General features: G+C 44.4%; 1 protein-coding gene across 1 annotated transcript; it reads left to right on the top strand.

The window, feature by feature from the left end:
- Positions 1 to 3,175: 3,175 nt before the first annotated feature.
- On the top strand, positions 3,176 to 16,697 carry CANT1 (calcium activated nucleotidase 1). The gene is made up of 4 exons (XM_069952331.1): positions 3,176 to 3,308; positions 10,444 to 11,102; positions 12,570 to 12,773; positions 15,493 to 16,697. Exons 2-4 carry the CDS (start codon positions 10,472 to 10,474, stop codon positions 15,861 to 15,863), a joined length of 1,206 nt encoding a protein of 401 aa, XP_069808432.1. The 5' UTR covers positions 3,176 to 3,308; positions 10,444 to 10,471; the 3' UTR covers positions 15,864 to 16,697.
- Positions 16,698 to 17,737: the final 1,040 nt, after the last annotated feature.

The raw sequence follows: 17,737 nt of genomic DNA, 5'->3' as shown, positions 1-17,737 counted from the left end.
CCAGAGTGATGACGGCGCAGCGGCCGGGCAGAAGAGAGGGGGTGGGGCTGTGGAGCTGGTGGTCCGGAAATAGCATAAGAGGCTTGTCCACATTAGAATAGGAGGCGTGCTGGCACAAGCAGAAGCTGGCACGTCACAGAGGGGGGAGGAGAGGAATTTCAATAACCGGAGCACAGGTCAATAGCATATTACTTTATCGGCGGTTTTAATGGCAACCGGGCAACAGATTAAAAAAAGCTCTGCATTACAACGCCTACAGGGTGGTATGTATATTTCATTTTAAACAGGTGGTTTTGTTGAGGAATTTATATTTTATTGGTGAAAACGTTTCATTTTATATAAATTGTGGTCATTTTGCAGAGTTTTTTTTATTTCTTCCCCCCACTGTTTTTGTGAGGTATGTGTTGGAGAAGTAAAGAGATGCTACTGAGTGGTATTATATAACAACCAAAGAAAAAGGAAAGTACTGAGCCAGCACACCCAAAATAATGTATCAAAAAATATAATTTTATTTGAGCACAAACATAAGACATAAAAACATTTAAAAACATACAAACATAGTGCTAGCCACAATAAGCTGCACTAAAATCTCTGTCCACAAGATGGCAGTAGTATACTGCCCATATCTCACAATAAGGAAAAATAATGTAAAGATTCCTGCATATAGAGGTGAAGTGCAGGTAATACCCTACCTTGTATCAATAATGCATAATATCCTGCCACTTCCCTCTACATGCAGAAAGAAAGCCTCAGTGCAAACAATACAAATGCCATAAGGCTATCCTATACAACCTGCACCGCGGCCAATATTAAGGGGACAGATGGAGAAGAACCGCCCAACGCGTTGTGTCGCACAGTGCGACTTCGTCAGGGGCAACCTTTGCCCCTGACGAAGTCGCACTGTGCGACGCAACGCGTTGGGCGGTTCTTCTCCATCTGTCCCCTTAATATTGGCCCGCGGTGCAGGTTGTATAGGATAGCCTTATGGCATTTGTATTGTTTGCACTGAGGCTTTCTTTCTGCATGTAGAGGGAAGTGGCAGGATATTATGCATTATTGATACCCTACCTTATATTACCTGCACTTCTCCTCTATATGCAGGAATCTTTACATTGTTTTTCCTTATTGTGGGATATGGGCAGTATACTACTGCAATCTTGTGGACAGGTTTTAGTGCAGCTTATTGTGGCTAGCACTATGTTTGTATGTTTTTACATGTTTTTATGTCTTATGTTTGTGCTCAAATAAAATTATATTTTTTTATACCTTATTTTGGGTGTGCTGGCTCAGTACTTTCCTTTTTCTTTGGTTGTTATATTGTTCAATGTTATAGTACTGTAGCACCCTGCTATTCTTATTTTGTGGTGCCCTCCCCCCCATTATATTATAACTGAGTGGTATTTGTCCAATAGGCTCCTATTGTATTGTACTGTTTACTGTGTTGTGTACTGCATGACTGTATGCACGCTGCCACTTCTTATCTTCCGGGAACAATGGGGGTCTTATAGCCCTATTTCACGGAACGATTATCGTTCATAGACTCGCTCCAACGACCGCTCGTTAACAAGCACTTAACGATTTTTTTAAGCGAACGATAACACATAATACATGTGGGAACGTGAACGATATCTGTAGTGTAACGATTTTTTGGCGGTCGTTACATGGTCGTTTAAAACGTTCGCCGGGCTGAGCATGTAGGTGGGGAAATGTAGGTAGACATTTCAAGAAAGACTGAAAGATTTTTTTATTCAACGAAAAGATTAGCGAATTATTGTTGAAAGACCAACGATTTTTTTTCGACATGTTGAAAAAAAATTGTGAACGACTCAACGACGATTTCGTAGTTGTCGTTCGCTCGTTTACAGCTATACCACAGAACGAATATCGTTAATGAGTGGTTGTTTGAGCGATTTTATGAACTATAATCGTTCAAAAACATTCCGTGGAATAGGGCCTTTAGCAAGCTGAACCCCGCCATTCAGCTATCTATCCCGAGATATTTAGTCCACGAATCTGCACCTGTTTTTCTCAGTGTGCACGGACCTTTAGGGTGCCTTCACACTAGGGATGGTACGAACCCGAACCCTCGGTAATGTTTCCCGCTCCGTGCGGTGGGCGAATCCAGCGGGAGGACCGCCTGGAAAACTGGGATACAGCCATAGCCATAGGCTGTATCCCAGTTTTCCAGGCGTTCCTCCCGCTTTATCCACCCGCTCCACGGAGCGGGCAGACAGTGGGAATCTGATGCCGAGCTTTCGGGTTCATACAAACCCGAACCTCGGCAGGATCGGACCATCCCTACTTCACACCTACCAGATCCGCAGCTAAATCCGCTGCGGAGCCAGTGCCACTCATCCCTATGATAGCACATACTCACAGCGGGATTGACATCCCGCTGTGAGTATGTGAGTTAACCCCCTGCCGCCAAGAGCATACATTACCTGCTCGGGGACTCCATGTGAGGCTCCCGGCTCCAGTCACGCTCAACCAATCAGTGTGCGGCAGCCGCCTCGCCGAGCTGGTAATGTATGCTCTCGGCTGTGGGCGGTTAACTCACATACAGCGGGATGTCAATTCCGCTGCGAGTATATGCTATCATAGGGATAAGGGGCACTGGATCCGCAGCGGATTTGGTAGCTGTGAGGCTATTTTCTCACACAGACTTTTGGGCATTGTTTAAAAATAACAATCATTATTTGCCATTAAATGACGGACATCGACTAAATTTTAACAGTGTGTGAACACAGCCCTTGTGTTTTCAATCCGCTCCTGGATTTGGTAGCAAAATACTGTGTGGGAACATAGCCTAACACTGTATGCGCAAATATCCATACTTTGTCACTATATGTCTGCACAACCTTCACAAATGTCTGCCTCCCAGTTGTCATTTCCTATACAGCCTGCAATTATTACTTAAAGGGGAACTTCCCAACCTCTAACACTTACATGCTAAAGCGGTATCTTCGGATGGCACCTTGTGTTAGGCGACGACATCCATTAGGTCATTTGTGGTTCTCAAGTTGTTCATAATTTATCTGTGGGCCGAACCTAGCGCTTACACGGCGCCGGCTCATCTGTACAATGTTAACTTAGTAACGCTGCGAACAAGCTCGGTCACTTCCTGCGACGGAACTCATTTAACAGCGTTGGACCGCGATGCATGCTGGGGAGGGTGGAGACTGTCTGCGAGGCGTGCCGGGTATTGTAGTTTGCAAGAGGAAGACGGAAGTGCAGTGCATTCGCTGGATTCTACCAACAGTGATCTACAGTTGACTTGGTTACACCGGCAACCCAGGACCAGAACATCGGTGAGTTGTGACGACCATTCGGTCCCTGCGGCAGACAACCCATTGTAATACGTGTTCTTATTATGATCAGATCAGAGGAGAGTAGAGTTGGCAGCCTGGGCTCTGGGCTGAGCGATGTATGAGTTCTCCTTTCATCCAGCATTGCTCCCCATACATGTTTATGGTGTCTGAGGTAATGTAATCGCTCCAGAGAGAGCTAAGTTTTGTTGCGTTGTATTTTTGGAATCCATTACACATATTCAGGACAAAATTGTGTTTCACTGATGACTGTCCACCTACTGGTACCACCAATTGGGAAGATTTCATCTACTTTTAAGAGGCACCAAGGGCACTGTCACGATTTAAAAAAATAATAATAATAATTAAATAGGGGTTGTGCCTGCAAGTAACTTTGTAATATGCATTTAAATTTTTTTTTATTTTTTGCATTTTGTATGTTTAACCATTTGATGACGAGGCCCATTTTTCCTTATTGTGCTTAAAAGGTCATAGTGCTTGCAATTTCTCACCTACAGACCCACATGAACCCATATATATAATATATATATATATATATATATATATATATATATATATATATATATATATATATGTTATGCAACACCAATCCAATTGTACTTTGACCTAATTTTTCCATAAAATATGCTGTGAAGCCAGTCAAAGATTTTTATGCCATTGAAAATAAAAAAGCTATTTTTCTTTTTCATTTGCATGTTCCCCTAGCTAGTATCATTACAATGATAGACAACTTATATAACTTTTACTTTATTTGACTCCTTTTTAAAAAATTAAAACCTTTTTAAGGGTGCGTTCACACCTACAGGATCTGCAGCAGATCTGCAGCAGATTTTATGCTGTGTTCAGTTATTTAAATGAAATCTGCTGCAGAAAATCTGCTGCAGATCCTGTAGGTGTGAACGCACCATAAAAAGACTTAAATTGCTCTATCCTTATAACGCTTTTTTTTTTGGTCTATGGGGGCTGTGTGAGGTGTCATTTTTTGCACCATAATCTGTATTTTCTGTCAGTACTTTTCTTGAATTGCAGTCCATGCAGGTCTTGGGTTCACATCCCAGGTACTCTAGTTTTGACAGAGACAAGTTACAAAATTTCTATTTTATTACAGTGATGACTGGACATGTTACTTCTATGCAAGCATATATTTTTTTCCCATAATGCCACAACAGCTGTAGAGTAGTACCGTGTATCTCTAAAAATAAGACCTAGCTTTGTTTTGCAGGCTTTTCGAAGATAGCTTTAATTATATGCTTATAAAAAGTGTGGAGATCCCAGTGGCACGATCCATTTTTCAAAACACCCGAATCCTGCAATTGGCGCCATTTCCTTCATGTGCACTTTTGCCCACTCTCTTCACTGGAGGTGGGCCCAGCACCCCCAGGGTAATGATATCCCTCACCTCGATGACGTAGCCAGACTTGATTCTAATAGAGGCGCATCACTTAGGGGAGGGGATATTGTTACACTTGGGGTGGTTCGGCCCACATCCACTACATAGAACAGACCGAATGATGTTCTGATCATAGGAACTGGGTGGCACAACAGGGATCTCTGTGACGGCGCTGGCCTGGTATTTAAAAATAAATAAATAAATCAGTAAGCAAATTGGTACATTCGTTTTTAATAAAAATAAAAAGCATTTAGGAAGGATCACAGACACTGCCCAAGCAAGTCTGCGTGTATTTTTTACACACTTGATGACAGGTACGCTTTAAAGCCACCTTCAATAGGTGGTACTAGAAAGCTAGCAGCTTGCCCCCTTTGTGTATCATTTTTGCTTATATCTTTTCTGTGGGGCTCAACCTATGCCAAGAAACGTCTGCAATGTATGCCCCATTGCTTTTAAAGAGAATATGTCCCGTCCCCCCCCCCGCAGCTCCCCCCGGGCCTCCCCAGACTCACCTGCTGCTGCTGCGTGGAATAGTGGCGGCAGTGAGCGGGATACGAGGAGCAAACGAGCGCTGAGAGCGCTCGTTTGCTCCTCAAGTCGGCCCATAGAATAGGTCCTTTAGTGAAATTGTGTCACAAATCCAGAATGCACAGTCTAAAACTATTTATTTACTTTCCCATTTTCCCCTGTAGGCAGTGGCGGATTATAATGTGGGCGGTTTGGGCGGCCGCCCGGGGCCCAAGGCTCCGGGGGGGCCCGCGCCGCCCACATTAAGATCTTGCATAGCAGCGCCAGCAGCACATCACTTTCGGGGCCCAATGGGCCCCCGAGTGATGTTCTGCTGTGGCGCGCTGTCGTCGGAGTCCGCCGCGGCACCGCCCCCTCTCTCCTTGCCGTCTTTGCGGTGCCCGTACTTCTCTCCTGGCGGCGTGATGACGTCACATCCTGCGCGCCGCCAAGCAGAGAAGTTCGGGCACCGCGGGGCTGCACTGTGAGCTTCCGGCCTGCTCTCTCTGCCGGAAGCTCACCCTGGCTCCCTGCCGCCCGAATATACCCCCTGCCACCCGGCTGTACCCCTTGCCCCTTAGCTGCTCTCCATGCCGCCCCATCTTCTCCCCCTGCTGCTACCCCCATCATCTTCTCCCCCTGCTGCTACCCCCATCATCTTCTCCCCCTGCTGCTACCCCCATCATCTTCTCCCCCTGCTGATACCCCCATCATCTTCTCCCCCTGCTGCTACCCCATCATCTTCTCTCCCTGCTGATACCCCCATCATCTTCTCCCCCTGCTGCCACCCCCATCATCTTCTCCCCCTGCTGCTACCCCCATCATCTTCTCCCCCTGCTGCCACCCCCATCATATTCTCCCCCTGCTGCCACCCCCATCATCTTCTCCCCCTGCTGATACCCCCATCATCTTCTCCCCCTGCTGATACCCCCATCATCTTCTCCCCCTGCTGATACCCCCATCATCTTCTCCCCCTGCTGCTACCCCCATCATCTTCTCCCCCTGCTGCCACCCCCATCATCTTCTCCCCCTGCTGCTACCCCCATCATCTTCTCCCCCTGCTGCTACCCCCATCATCTTCTCCCCCTGCTGCTACCCCCATCATCTTCTCCCCCTGCTGCTACCCCCATCATCTTCTCCCCCTGCTGCTACCCCCATCATCTTTTCCCCCTGCTGCCACCCCCATCATCTTCTCTCCCTGCTGCTACCCCCATCATCTTCTCCCCCTGCTGCTACCCCCATCATCTTCTCCCCCTGCTGCCACCCCATCATCTTCTCCCCCTGCTGCCACCCACATCATCTTCTCCCCCTGCTGATACCCCCATTATCTCCCCCTGCTGCCACCCCCATCATCTTCTCCCCCTGCTGATACCCCCATCATCTTCTCCCCCTGCTGCTACCCCCATCATCTTCTCCCCCTGCTGCCACCCACATCATCTTCTCCCCCTGCTGATACCCCCATTATCACCCCCTGCTGCCACCCCCATCATCTTCTCCCCCTGCTGCTACCCCCATCATCTCCCCCTGCTGCCACCCCCATCATCTTCTCCCCCTGCTGCCACCCCCATCATCTTCTACTCCTGCTGCTACCCCCATCATCTCCCCCTGCTGCCACCCCCATCATCTTCTCCCCCTGCTGATACCCCCATCATCTTCTCCCCCTGCTGCCACCCCCATCATCTTCTCCCCCTGCTGCTACCCCCATCATCTTCTCCCCCTGCTGCTACCCCCATCATCTTCTCCCCCTGCTGCTACCCCCATCATCTTCTCCCCCTGCTGCTAACCCCATCATCTTCTCCCCCTGCTGCCACCCCCATCATCTTCTCCCCCTGCTGCCACCCCCATCATCTTCTCCCCCTGCTGCCACCCCCATCATCTTCTCCCCCTGCTGCCACCCCCATCATCTTCTACTCCTGCTGCTACCCCCATCATCTTCTCCCCCTGCTGCCACCCCATCATCTTCTCCCCCTGCTGCCACCCCCATCATCTTCTCCCCCTGCTGCCACCCCCATCATCTTCTCCCCCTGCTGCTACCCTTCATCATCTGCTGCCACCCCCATCATCTTCTCCCCCTGCTGCTACCCTTCATCATCTTCTCCCCCTGCTGCTACCCTTCATCATCTTCTCCTCCTGCTGCTACCCTTCATCATCTTCTCCTCCCGCTGCCACCCCCATCATCTTTTCCCCCTGCTGCTACCCCCATCATCTTCTCCCCCTGCTGCTACCCCCATCATGTTCACCCCCTGCTGCTTCCCTGCCTTCCCAGCTTCCCCCCCCCCCCCTCCCCGGCCTCATTTGCCCCAGCTTCTCCCCCTGTCGCCCCAGCTGCCTCCCTTCCCCAGTCACCCCCAGCTCCCCGCCTGCAGTTGAGTTGGGGCCGGAGAAGTCTTCATGATGCTGCGCCAAATAGAGAGGAAAGGAAAAAGTGAGCGACGGCAATCGGAGAAGACGTCACCTGTGAGTCATTAGTAACTGCACTGTAATCACTTATAGGCTGGGTTCACACACAGTATATTTCAGTCAGTATTGTGGTCCTCATAGCAACCAAAACCAGGAGTGGATAGAAAACACAGAAAGGCTCTGTTCACATAATGTTGTAATTGAGTGGATGGCCGCCATTTAATGGCAAATATTTGCTGTTATTTTAAAACAATGGCTGTTATATTGAAATAATGGCCGTTATTTACTGTTATATGACGGCCATCCACTCAATTACAACATTGTGTCAACAGATCCTTTCTGTGTTTTCCATCCACTCCTGGTTTTGGTTGCTATGAGGACCTGACATGAGGACCAAATACTGCCTGAAATATACATAGTGTGAACCCAGCCTTATAGTGTGCAGAGCCTGTGTACCATTGGGGTCTAAATGGGTCAGTGTTTTGTTTGCGGTAGTGTACTGACACAGCCCCGGGGTCACTACAGTACACTAGCGAAAACTTTTAAACTAGAACCCAACTACAACTGCAGGCACTACAACTCCCAGCATATTATGAGGGCTGCAGACTGTCAGTACATGCTGGGAGTTGTAGTGCATGTAGCTGTTTGGTCCTAGGTGCATTATACACTGGATTCTTTGTGGCATATAAGAATACATAGATCTGTGGGGGCTCAGTGCAGGGAAGTGACCCCAGAACATCACTAATAGGGGATAGAACAAAAACATCCCCCCTATCCCCTATTAGTGATGTTCTGGGGTCACTTCTATATACTGATCCCCCTCAGACCTCTGTATTCTTATATACCCCACACAGCCTGCTGGGGTGGCTGGGGGGGGGGGGGCCCAGGTTGGGTGGACAGCCCGGGGCCCAGGGTACATTTAATCCGCCACTGCCTGTAGGGCTCGTCAACCTCTGTAGTAACACTCCTGTAGTAAACACTCCTGTAGTTCACCTCCTTTGTCCCCCTGCAGGTAAGCTCCCATCATTTGTAGCTAATCCCCCTGTACATAATTCCCCCTTTGGGCAACTCTTCTCTGATGTGATAAGCCCCCTCCCCTCTAGGCAGCCACTCCTGCACCTAGACCCTTTGTAAGTTTTTCCCCCAGGCAATTTCTCCTGCAGGTCTTCAATGCAGGATGATAAAGCATTTAGTTTTGAAGGCTGCTGGCAAGTAGGAAAAATGTGTGGGACTTCGGTGTCCGGTGTGGGAGTCGGCGGTCATCACAGCAGGAGCCAATGCGGTGAAGCATAGAGTTTTCTTCCGTTAACCCTCTTTGTGCTGCAGCAAGAGATATGCAGAGCTTATTTACTTTGCAACTTACAGGCTGCAGTAAAGAAAGGGTTAAAGAACAGGATTTTTTGCTTCTGCTCTGCATTGTCTGCACAGTCCTGTCCCTCACATTTTGTTTTCAAAAAATAGGTGGCAAAAATCTAACCCTGAGGGTGAATTGAGTATTAATTTGATAAAAGGGGTTATCCAGCGCTACAAAAACATGGCCACTTTTTCCCTACTGTTGTCTCCAGTTCAGGTGCAGTATGCAATTAAGCTCCATTTACTTCAGTGGAACTGAGTTTCAAAACCCCACCCAATCTGGAGACAACAGTAGGGGGAAAGTGGCCATGTTTTTGTAGCGCTGGATAACCCCTTTAATTGCCCTGCTCTACTACCCTGTAAGTGTCATTGAAGGGACAGGCGTAATGCAGCCACAGCTTTAATATATGCAGCAGTGTATTCTGAGATCATACATCGGCAGTGTTCAGAAACCCTGTAGGCAATAAATAGTGTGCTGTGTTCTTAGAAATATTTTATCTCCATTCTACAGATTGGTGGGGCCACATTGGTCAGACCCCATCGATTAACATATTATTATGTTGTAACATGCTAAGATGGAAATATTCCTTTATTGCAGAAATGGGGAACCATCGACCCATAGTTTTGCAACAACTGTAGGGCTGGAGGTTCCCTATCCCTGCTTTAATGGCATGCTAGTCTGAAGAATAGGTGCATAGTACAGTTTATGGACGATTTCAGGTTGTACCACCACCAGCTTAGAAAAATCAGTCGCCATAAACATTAGCTTGATGCCAACCAGACCTTTTGTCTCCAGCAAAGCTAAGTAAGGAGACAGTCTGGCAGCTACTTGGTGGCATATAATGGGGGAGAGAGAGCGAGCAGTTTGGAATTTCTGGGAAGTGTGTACCTAGTTGTTAGGCTCATAGTGATTCCTGCAGGAAATTTGCATTGTTTTCTATAGCATTGTCCTCTACTGTTTATGGCAGATATATTGTTATATAAACACCATTGTCCTGAATCCACTAAAACTATGGTAATTTGTTATGTTAATGTAAAAGAAGACTGGAATCAGTCACAGTATCCCCTTATCTCTGTATTTGTTCAGGTGACAGACGTAGGTAGGTGCAGCTAACTTCAAAGGGTGTCACACCCTGGACTACGTGGTATGTAGATTGCTGTTTACTTGATAATCAGGTTTTTCCTACTCTACAACTTGTCGCACACTTTTAAAAAAAAATTTAATTACAAATAATAATTTAAAAAAGCCTCTACCCTCTAGAGGTTTACCAGAGCTGTGCTGTTCACTACAAAAGGGAGCCCAATAAATTGAAGTGTAGTCTGCAAACATCATATTATATAAAGCAAGAGGAAAACAGATTGATGTAGAGTGTTGGGAGAAACCCTCCTTATAATGCCAGATTCACATGTTCTCTTTTTAGTGATTTTGATTGACCTTGGCTGTTTTTTTTTTTTTTTTCCTGTCAGGGTCCTGACTTGCAACCCTGATGCCTTTATGAATACCTACAAACAACTGGAATGTAAAGAGTCTATGAACCCCCTGCGGATCAGCGTGGGTGGCCTCCCTGTTCTAACGTCCATGACAAAGACTGCAGATCCCCGTTTCCAGCCACGCTGGCGTGCTATTGTTGTTTCCTTATTGGGCTTAGCATTATTGTTGTTGCTGCTCTGCTTTCATCGATCTTCAAGCCCAAAGACTGTATTACCTAATGTTCACAATTGGAAGATAGTTCAGCCCCTAGCTAGTGAACTGTATAATGACACCTACCCACTCTCTCCAGCCCAGAAAACACTGGATGGAATTCGCTACCAAATTGGAGTTATTGCAGACTTAGACACTGACTCTCGCAGCTCCAAAGACAACACTTGGTTCAGCTATCTAAAGAAAGGTCACCTAACGCTTTTCAATAGTGGCGACCGAGTTACCGTACAGTGGGAGAAAGAGGACATTGTCTTAGAAACACACTTGGCAGAAAAAGGGAGAGGAATGGAACTGTCTGAGCTAATAGTATTTAACGGAAAGTTGTATTCAGTGGATGATCGTACAGGTGTTATTTACAGGTTGGATGGAAACAAAGCTATACCATGGGTTATACTGACAGATGGAGATGGCTCAGTGGATAAAGGTGAGTGATGGCTTGGGGTGTAAATATTTAAAGCATCTAATTTAATTTATCAGCTTTGTTTTTATTGAGTCAAAGCAGTATGCATGATTCCTTTCCGTTTTGCTTAAAGGAACTAAAGTGTCAACATTACAAGAAAGGGAAGGATTTGACAAATGTGTAAACACTATCATAATTATATAAGCAGCTCATGCTCTTAAAATTAGTGTTTGACACTCCTAGATATTACAGACATATACATATACATACACACACACACGCAAAATTAGGGATGGTCCGAACCTGGTTCGTACAAACCCAAACTCTCGGAAATAGGCTGTATCCCAGTTTTCCAGTCGGTCCTCCCGCTGTATCCACCCGCTGCACGAAGCTGGCAGACAGCGGAAATCTGATGCCAAGAGTTCAGGTTCATACGAACCCGAACCTCGGCAGGTTCGGACCATCCCTACACAAAATGTAATATTAATATATAATACCAATTGATTAGATAGCATTTTCACAGTGACACAAAGTCAAAATGGATACATTTCTCACTGTATTATCTTTGCATCATCTTTTATTAAGAGTGCCTTGTTAAGAGGGTTGTCCAGAGAAAAATGTTTTTCTTCCAAATCAACTGGTGTCAGAAAGTTATATAGATTTGTAATTTTCTTCTATTTAAAAATCTCATGTCTTCCCATATTTATCATCTGCTGTATGTACTGCAGGAAGTGGTGTTTTATTTACATTCAGACACAGTGCTCTCCGCTGACATCTTTAGCCGAGTCAGGAACTGTCCTGAGCAGGAGAGGTTTTCTATGGGAATTTGCTACTGTTTTGGACAGTTCCTAACATAGAAAAAAGTGTCAGCAGAGAGCACTGTGTCTGATGTCTGAATGTTAATAAAACAACATTTCCTGCAGGACATATAGTAGCTTAAAGGTATGAGAAGACTTGAGATATTTAAATAGAAGTAAATTATAAATCTGTATTACTTTCTGACACCAGTTGATCTGAATTGAATTTTTTTTCGCTGGACAACCCCTTTAAGTTCTCAAAACAGGATTTTGCAAGAGATTTGCGGCGCTGACTCCAGTCTTGGCCATGTACCCATCTCAAAGAGTGGATCTGTGTACCATCCTGGATTTCCTATGGGATTTATGTATTTTTATACGTGTGCAGAACAAGTGGCATTCTAGGATTGTTCCTTAATAAATAAATAAATATATATATAATATATATATATTTTTTTCATCTAAACCTGGTACATTGGCAGCATTGTCCCCAATATGCAAGTTCCAGGTAAAAAGCTACTTCATGGTCTTAGGTCCTGTTCACACTATGGATTCGGCCGAATCTGTAGTGTGAACGGGCCCATACTAAGTGGTGTTGAGTAAGAATTACTTCATAATAAGTGCCCCAACTAATATTTTGTCATTCATTGTGAATAGAAAATAGACATTCATAGTCTGTGTCTTCTTATCTTTGTAGGATTTAAGGCTGAGTGGCTTGCGGTAAAGGATGAACTCTTGTACGTTGGTGGGCTTGGAAAGGAATGGACAACCACTACTGGCAGGGTGCTGAATGAAAACCCTGAATGGATTAAGTTAGTAGGGCCCAGTGGGGATGTACAGCACAGAAACTGGATTCCCAACTACAATTTGTTACGAGAAGCTGCTGGAATAAAATCCCCAGGTAAATGAATAAATGCACAACTAAGGCCACATTCACATGTTCCATGTTCGCTCTGTGAAACATGGACAGTGAACGTCTGTTTCCCCGCACAGCATGATGTATCAGTATGCTGTGAGCGGCATTCACCGTCCGTGTCATCCGTGTTTCATGTAGTGAACACAGAACGTGTGTATGCAGCGTAACTGTGTTACTAGCTTTAACCCCTTCAGGACCAGGCTAATTTTAGTTTTTTTGCACTTTCATATTTTCCTCTTCATGTTAAAAAGACCATAGCGCTTGCATTTTTTTTACCTACAGACCCACATGTTAAAATAAAAGTCATATAAACTACATATTGTTGTAATCGTACCGAACTGAGGAACATACATAACATGTCAGTTTTTTTATAGGACGAATGGCATAAACACAAAACCCCCAAAATGAAAACAAATTCCTTTTTTCTTTTTTTTTCAATTTCACTGCAAAAATAATTTTTTTTCTGGTTTCACTGTCATTGCAAAGTACAATTGGTGTCACAAAAAAATAAGGACTTATGTGGGTCTGTAGGTGAAAAAATGCATGCACTATGGTCTTTTAAACACAAAGAGAGAAATTGAAAATGCACAAAGGAAAATTAGCCAGGTCCTGAAGGGGTTAAGGACCAGGCCAATTTTTGTTCTTGCACCTTTGTTTTTAATTCCTAGTGTTAAAAAGGCCAAATCGCTTGCATTGTTATACCTACAGACCCATATGAGCTTTTATTTTTTGCAACACTTAGCAATGACAGTCAATCTTTTTTAGAAAATATGCTGTGAAACTGAATTGTGCTAATTGGTTCCCTTTAATAGTTCGGCAATTCCACATGCGGCAATGGCAAATATGTATTATTATTAGTAGTAGTAGTAGTAGTAGTAGTAGTAGTAGTAGTAGTAGTAGTAGTAGTAGTAGTATTTAGAAAATAAGAAAAGGGTGATTAAAACATTTAATATAGAAAGATTTATTTTACAATAATTTTTAGTTCACCCAGGGGACTCCTATAAGCAGTTCACTGATTGCTTATAGGCATCATTGCACTACATATGTACTGCATTGATCTATGTAATCCACGCTCAATTACTAGGCAGCCTCTACTGATTGCCAAGCCTGGATCAGTGCCAAAACGTCACTAAGGCGCATGCCAAATAGATATGACAGATCAGCTTCTCACAATCACATTGTGGAAAGCTAATCTCACCACTATACCACAAACTAAACCTTTTTACCAGCATTTAAATACCATTGTCAGTTTTGACACCTGCAATGGTTAATAGCCACGGTCCCGGTCTGAAGAAGGTTTGCATCATGAGAGATATCCTGCTTTTAAGTGATATAAGCAAATTAGCCTATAAAGCCCACAGGGTGTTCCCCTGGGTTGCAAAAGCCCAGCAAAGGTCATCTCTTTTAATCGATAATTGGTAAAAGTGTCTCAGTGATCAGCTGAGGAGCAGGAAACCGCCTACTCATCTTTTGATCACATCTTTTGTGCAGCCCTAAAAATCATCATTTATCGGCCGCACATCTCCCTATATGAACAGGGTGTGTGCGGCCTATAGCAATGTATCTAAATGGCTGCACAAATGATACAGTGATTCTTATTGCCTTGTAGAAAAGTCCTATTGATCAGCTGAGGGACAAGCACTTATTTGTTAGCCGATAGATGGGATAGTGTGGCCCAGCAATAGTCTACTGCACATCCCCCTGTGAAATATGATCATATACAAGAAGGGCTTCACAAAAAATCCTCACAAGCAATCAAGTACTGACAATAATTGAGCAGTGTAAAGGATCTTATATTGGTCAGCATTCCACCCATCTAAAAGGACCCTTACACTTCCAACTTCAATGGCTGAAAACATAGGGTGTAATGGTAGGCAACACACACCACCAAGGCTAGGTTCACATTTGCATCAGAGGCTCCGTTCAGGACCTCCATCACAGATTCAGTTTAAATAAAAGGACAAAAAAAGTCTAGTTGTGGAATATTTTGTCCATTTAAAATCCAGCAGAATTACGGACACCAGCTGGAAACCTGATAGGACTCCCATTGAAGTGAATGGGTTCTGTAGGGCCCTGTTGTCTGTTGTGCAGCAGATCGGCCAGCTTAGTCTGCTACTTCTAAACACAATCTGGCATATAATGCATCTCATCCCTAACCAATAACTGTTCTGTACCAAATTGCACAGTAGGCACTATAATATACATTTTGGTAAGTATTGTTCTCTGCTCATGTGCTAAACTAATGGTGCGTTTACACAGGCAGATTTATCTGACAGATCTTTGAAGCCAAAACCCAGAACAGACTATAAACTGGGAACAGGTCATAAAGGAAAGACTGAGATTTCTTCTCTTTTAAATCCATTCCTGGCTTTGGCTTCCAAAATCTGTCAGATAAATCTGCCTGTGTAAACGCACCATCAGAATGGTCAATCAGACTGCGAGAGGTGATTAATCACTCAAGCTGTTTACATTGCTTCCAATACCAGTGACAGTGTGCTTTACACCACTTGAGCCAATGCTTGACCTCACGAGCAGTGATCTTAGAAACATAGAAGATTGTCAGCAGTAATAGTGGGGTTTACCATTTTGTGTTTGACTTGCAGTTTGCGTTTTAGAAAAGGCGATATTTTTTCACAGGTTATATGTTGCTTTGCTGTAATTTTTAGGATGTCTCACATATTTCTACTCTTTCCCCACAATCCAGGTTACTTGATTCATGAATCTGCTGCATGGAGTGAATCTCTACATAGCTGGTTTTTCTTGCCACGTCGTGCCAGTAAGGATAGGTACAGTGAAAAGGAGGATGAACGGCGTGGTGCAAACATCCTTCTGCGTGCTTCTGCTGATTTCTCCAAAATAACACTATCTCATGTGGGAACACAGATTCCCACCCATGGATTCTCCTCATTTAAATTCATCCCAAACACAGACGATCAAATCATTGTTGCTCTTAAATCAGAAGAGAACAATGGCAAAGTGGCTACATACATCACAGTCTTTACAGTGGATGGTCAAGTCCTATTACCCGAGACCAAGATTGGAGACGTTAAATATGAAGGAATTGAGTTTATCTGATCATTTGTTTCTTTGGTATTAAATAAAGTCAGCCGGGACCACCTACCAAGCTGGCAGTATCACTGGATAGATATCAATAGTTACATTCAGAATTAGGGATGGTCCGAACCTGCCGAGGTTCGGGTTTGTATGAACCCGAACGCTCGGCAGCAGATTCCCGCTGTCTGCCCGCTCCGTGGAGCGGGCGGATCCAGCGGGAGTAACGCCCTGAAAACTGGGATACAGCCTATGGCTATGGCTGTATCCCAGTTTTCCAGGCGGTCCTCCCGCTGGATCCACCCGCTCCGGGAATGATTACCGAGGGTTCGGGTTCGTACAAACCCGAACCGAACTCTGTTCGGACCATCGCTATTCAGAATCTTACCGTTGTTTGTGTTTTCAATTTCATGAAAGAAAATGCCTTTATTTGTGCCATCAATAGTGCCAAGGAGGCAAGGCTGATCATACCGAGGGCCCTAGCATCACTGTGCCTCACTGTGCTGTATGCTGTTCGTTTGCATGATCAATAACCTGCAATGTGCATACAGTCCTGCCTTTTTGACACTCTTTATGGCCTGATGAAGGCATATTTTATGAAGACACAGGCAGCTTAAGTATTTTCTATCTAGGTATCTATGCATCACTGCCACCAGCTCAGTATGCAGTCAGGCGGTGACAGATTCAGTTTAATAAAAATAAAATCTGTCAAAAACCATTTTGCAATTACTAATAATAATCTTGAATAAGAGGACTGAATTGCTGGAGGTGAAAGATTAATATTATTGTGTAGAATGTCTCTGAAATCCCAACTGGTGTCTCTTTTCTGGTCTTTTTAATAAATAATATTTTTAACAATTTTTTTTTTCTTTTTTTGCTTAGAAATTTTGCATTGCATTTTTGCCATCTAATACCTTAACCCTTTAAGGACAGAGCAAATTTCGATTTTTGCGTTTTCGGTTTTTCCTCCTTGTGCATAAAAGGCCATAGCACTTGCATTTTTCCACCTAGAGACCCACATGAGCCCATATTTTTTGCGTCACTTATTGTACTTTGTAATGACAGGCTGAATTTTTGCATAAAGTACACTGCGAAACCAGAAAAAAATTCAAAGTGTGGTGAAATTGAAAAAAAAAAAAACGCATTTTGTTTATCTGGGGGAAATGTGTTTTTACGCCATTCGCCCTGGGGTAAAACTGACTTGTTATATATGTTCCTCAAGTCGTTACGATTAAAACGATATGTAACATGTATAACTTATATTGTATCTGATGGCCTGTAAAAAATTTAAACCATTGTCAACAAATATACGACACTTAAAACCGCTCCATTCCCAGGCTTATAGCGCTTTTATCCTTTGGTCTATGGGGCTGTGTCAGGTGTCATTTTTTGCGCCATGATGTGTTCTTTCTATCGGTACCTTGATTGCGCATATACGACTTTTTGATCGCTTTTTATTACAATTTTTCTGGATTTGATCCGACCAAAAATGCGCAATTTTGCACTTTGGGATTTTTTTGCGCTGACGCCATTTACCGTGCGAGACCAAGAATGTGATTAATTAATAGTTCGGGCGATTACGCACGCGGCGATAGCAAACATGTTTATTTATTTATTTATTTACTTTTATTTATAACCTGGGAAAAGGGGGGTGATTCAGACTTTTATTAGGGGAGGGGGCTTTTTACTAATAATGACATTTTTTTTTTAACTTTTACACTTATACTAGAAGCCCCCCTGGGGGACTTCTAGTATAAGTGCTTTGATCTCTCATAGAGATCTCTGCAGCATAGATATGCTGCAGAGATCCATGAGATAGGCACTCGTTTACTTCCGGCTGCCGCAGCCGGAAGTAAACGAGTGCCGAGCCGGGGACGGCGCCATCTTGGAGCGGTCCC

The sequence above is a fragment of the Dendropsophus ebraccatus genome, chromosome 14, assembly GCF_027789765.1.
Source record: "Dendropsophus ebraccatus isolate aDenEbr1 chromosome 14, aDenEbr1.pat, whole genome shotgun sequence".
NCBI classification, from domain to species: domain Eukaryota; kingdom Metazoa; phylum Chordata; class Amphibia; order Anura; family Hylidae; genus Dendropsophus; species Dendropsophus ebraccatus.
This window is presented reverse-complemented; position numbering and strand designations above follow the sequence as displayed.